At 36.1% G+C, this 2,678-nt stretch overlaps 1 protein-coding gene across 1 annotated transcript in view; it reads left to right on the top strand.

Moving 5' to 3' along the window:
* The window catches only part of sgsm1b (small G protein signaling modulator 1b), a 35,270-nt gene that overhangs the window by 4,110 nt on the left and 28,482 nt on the right, over positions 1–2,678 (top strand). Inside the window, exons 2-3 of the mRNA XM_016537868.1 lie at positions 187–349; positions 1,141–1,293. Coding sequence (XP_016393354.1) covers positions 187–349; positions 1,141–1,293 — 316 coding nt within the window. The remainder of the gene's footprint in view (positions 1–186; positions 350–1,140; positions 1,294–2,678) is intronic.

Raw genomic sequence — 2,678 nt, 5'->3', positions numbered from 1 at the left:
TTGTCAAACCACCTCCACCTCACAGTCTGTTGATGACGGCGCAGCAGCACGTGTGTGAGTGTGTGAGTGAGTGCGTGCGTGTGTGTGTGTGTGTGTGATTATTCAGCTCCTTCTGTGATCCAGCAGCTGTGGTCTCAGCTAAACAGACTCAGTATTGATGTGTTGGGATCTGTTGTGTTTGAGCAGGTGTGGTGGAAGCGTGTGTTCTTCACGGCCTGAAGCGACGGGCCGCTGGATTCCTGCGCAGCAACAAGCTGGCGGCTCTCTTCATGAAGATGGGGAAGATGTTTCCACCAGCCGAGGAACTCTGCAGAAAAGTTCAGGAACTGGAGCAAATCATCGAGAACAAGTGAGAAACAATACAAGTGTTTTCTTTGTATGTTCCTTTCCCTTATAAAAATAAATAATAATTAATACAAAATAATAACATTTTTATTATTATTATAAAGGATGTTATTATATTAGTTTTAATCAATTATTATTATTATTAGGTTAAATTCTTACATTTCTGGCATTACCCTGTGTTCTTTGTCTGTTCCTTTTTCTTAGAAAGGTGTTATATAAATGAAAAATATAATAATCATGATTATTAGCATTATAAGGGTGTTATATTCATTTTAATCAATTAGTTATTAATATTTTACAATTAATAATACTACTAATAATAGTAACTATTATTATTATTATTATTATTATTATTATTGCTATGTTTAGGTAAAATTGTCACATTTCTGGCATTATCTTTTTTTATTTTCTGTTCCTTTTCTTTAGAAAGGTGCTATATAAATGAAACATAATGACAATAATAGTAATAATAATAATTTTAACAATAATGAATAATAAAAATATCATCATTATTGTATTTATTTATTTTTAATTATATTTAAAATATAATTACATATAATTTTATTCATTTATGTTTATTATTATTATTATTATATGAATTGTTAATAATGTCTATTTACATTTAATTATTATTATTATTATTAAATTAGTCATCTAAATATTTCTGCTGGTTTAAAATGAATAATGATTGTGCGCTGATGAATGGTATATTTGAGTATTAAGTATCCAAAGTAAATAGGGTCAGTTAATTTGATTTTCATTGAATCACTATGATTTTAACTTTCACAACACAAGACAAAACCAGGGTCAGATGAGTCAAGAGAGCGTCCGGAAACAGCCCCGGCCTCCAAACCTGTCGCCGCTGGCCGTCAAACACCTGTGGATCCGCGCGGCCCTCACAGAGAAGCTGCTGGACAAAATCGTCCTGTATTTGGTGGAGAACAGCAGGTGAGGAATTCATATATAATAAAAGATATCATTTCTGACAGGTTACAGACTGTGGTCTGGAATGGAATACTAGCACACTGTGTTCATGTTTATGTTACATGTTAAAGGTGGGGTAAGCGATTTCTGGTAGCCAATGTTGACATTTGAAATCACCAAAACAAACACGCTCCTACCCTAAAAGGGTCTCGCCCCTATTTTGATAGCTCCGCCCCACACATACGTACGCAACCCAGGCAACGATTAGTTCTGTGAAACAAAGCAAAACCAATTCACCGTGTCTTCACCGGACGCGAGTGGCGCGGCTCGACAAAATACTATAGAACTCATTATAATCAGTGATGCTGTCTACACCATAGATATATATATTAGGTATGTGCATCTCCATAACTGAGGCAGATACGATACGCATCTCGATGCATAGCCAACAAGACGATACATTAAAGATACATATGAAGCAGATAGCGATGCGATACGATACGATTCACCCGTTATGATGCAATGCGATCTTTTTTCGATTCGATCCGATTCAACACACACATTAGGTAGTAATTAAGTAGTAAGCTTAGTAATTAGGACTGTATTAGCTTACATTTTATTTACCCATTACAATAGTCCCTTTACAGTTACTGCTATCATAAGAATACACCTATATGTAGGTTTAAAATTTTACAAAAGGCACATTTAATGTCCAACAACGAATATTTTATCAAAATGCATATTGGTCACTTTCTAAACAATAAAAGTGTAGCCATCCACTAGTAATTATATATAAATAAATCGTTTTTTACCGATGCAAATATGTTATAAACGCAGACTTTAGCTGTTGTAGACACGGTGTTCCTCACCTATTGAGAAGAAACAAAGCAACCTCGGCGTCCGATCGCAGGCCTTCCGCTCCTTGAGTTCTCTCCAGCGCTGGAAAGCTGATCCGATATTTACACAGGTCCTACTTCTTGCCTTAAGCCTTCTTTTGTTCCGCAGACGTTTTCCTCTTTTGTTTTTTATCCGCCATCTCTATCTTTCTGTCGCTCGGCTCGCTAATGTCCGTCCTGTGCACTGAATGCTCTCTCCTCCACATCATGAGTAGACACGCCCCTTATTGCTGATTGGCTACAAGTTTGTTTTGCTAGTCGGCCCGAATCAGTTTTCTAAAGCGCTTTTGAAAAATCACTTACCCCACCTTTAAATTCAGTGGCATTCAGTTCACAAATGTGACCCTGGAGCACAAAACCAGTCATAAGGGTCAATTTTTCAAAATTGAGATGTATACATCTTCTGAAAGCTGGATAGATAAGCTTTCCATTGATGTATGGTTTGTTAGGATAGGACAATATTTGGCTGAGATACAACTATTTGAAAATCTGGAATCTGAGGGTGCAAAAAAA

Source organism: Sinocyclocheilus rhinocerous, unplaced genomic scaffold (genome assembly GCF_001515625.1).
Source record: "Sinocyclocheilus rhinocerous isolate Xijiao unplaced genomic scaffold, SAMN03320098_v1.1 scaffold42, whole genome shotgun sequence".
Taxonomy (NCBI): domain Eukaryota; kingdom Metazoa; phylum Chordata; class Actinopteri; order Cypriniformes; family Cyprinidae; genus Sinocyclocheilus; species Sinocyclocheilus rhinocerous.
Note: the sequence above shows the minus strand (reverse complement) of the source record. Positions and strands in the feature narration are given on the sequence as shown.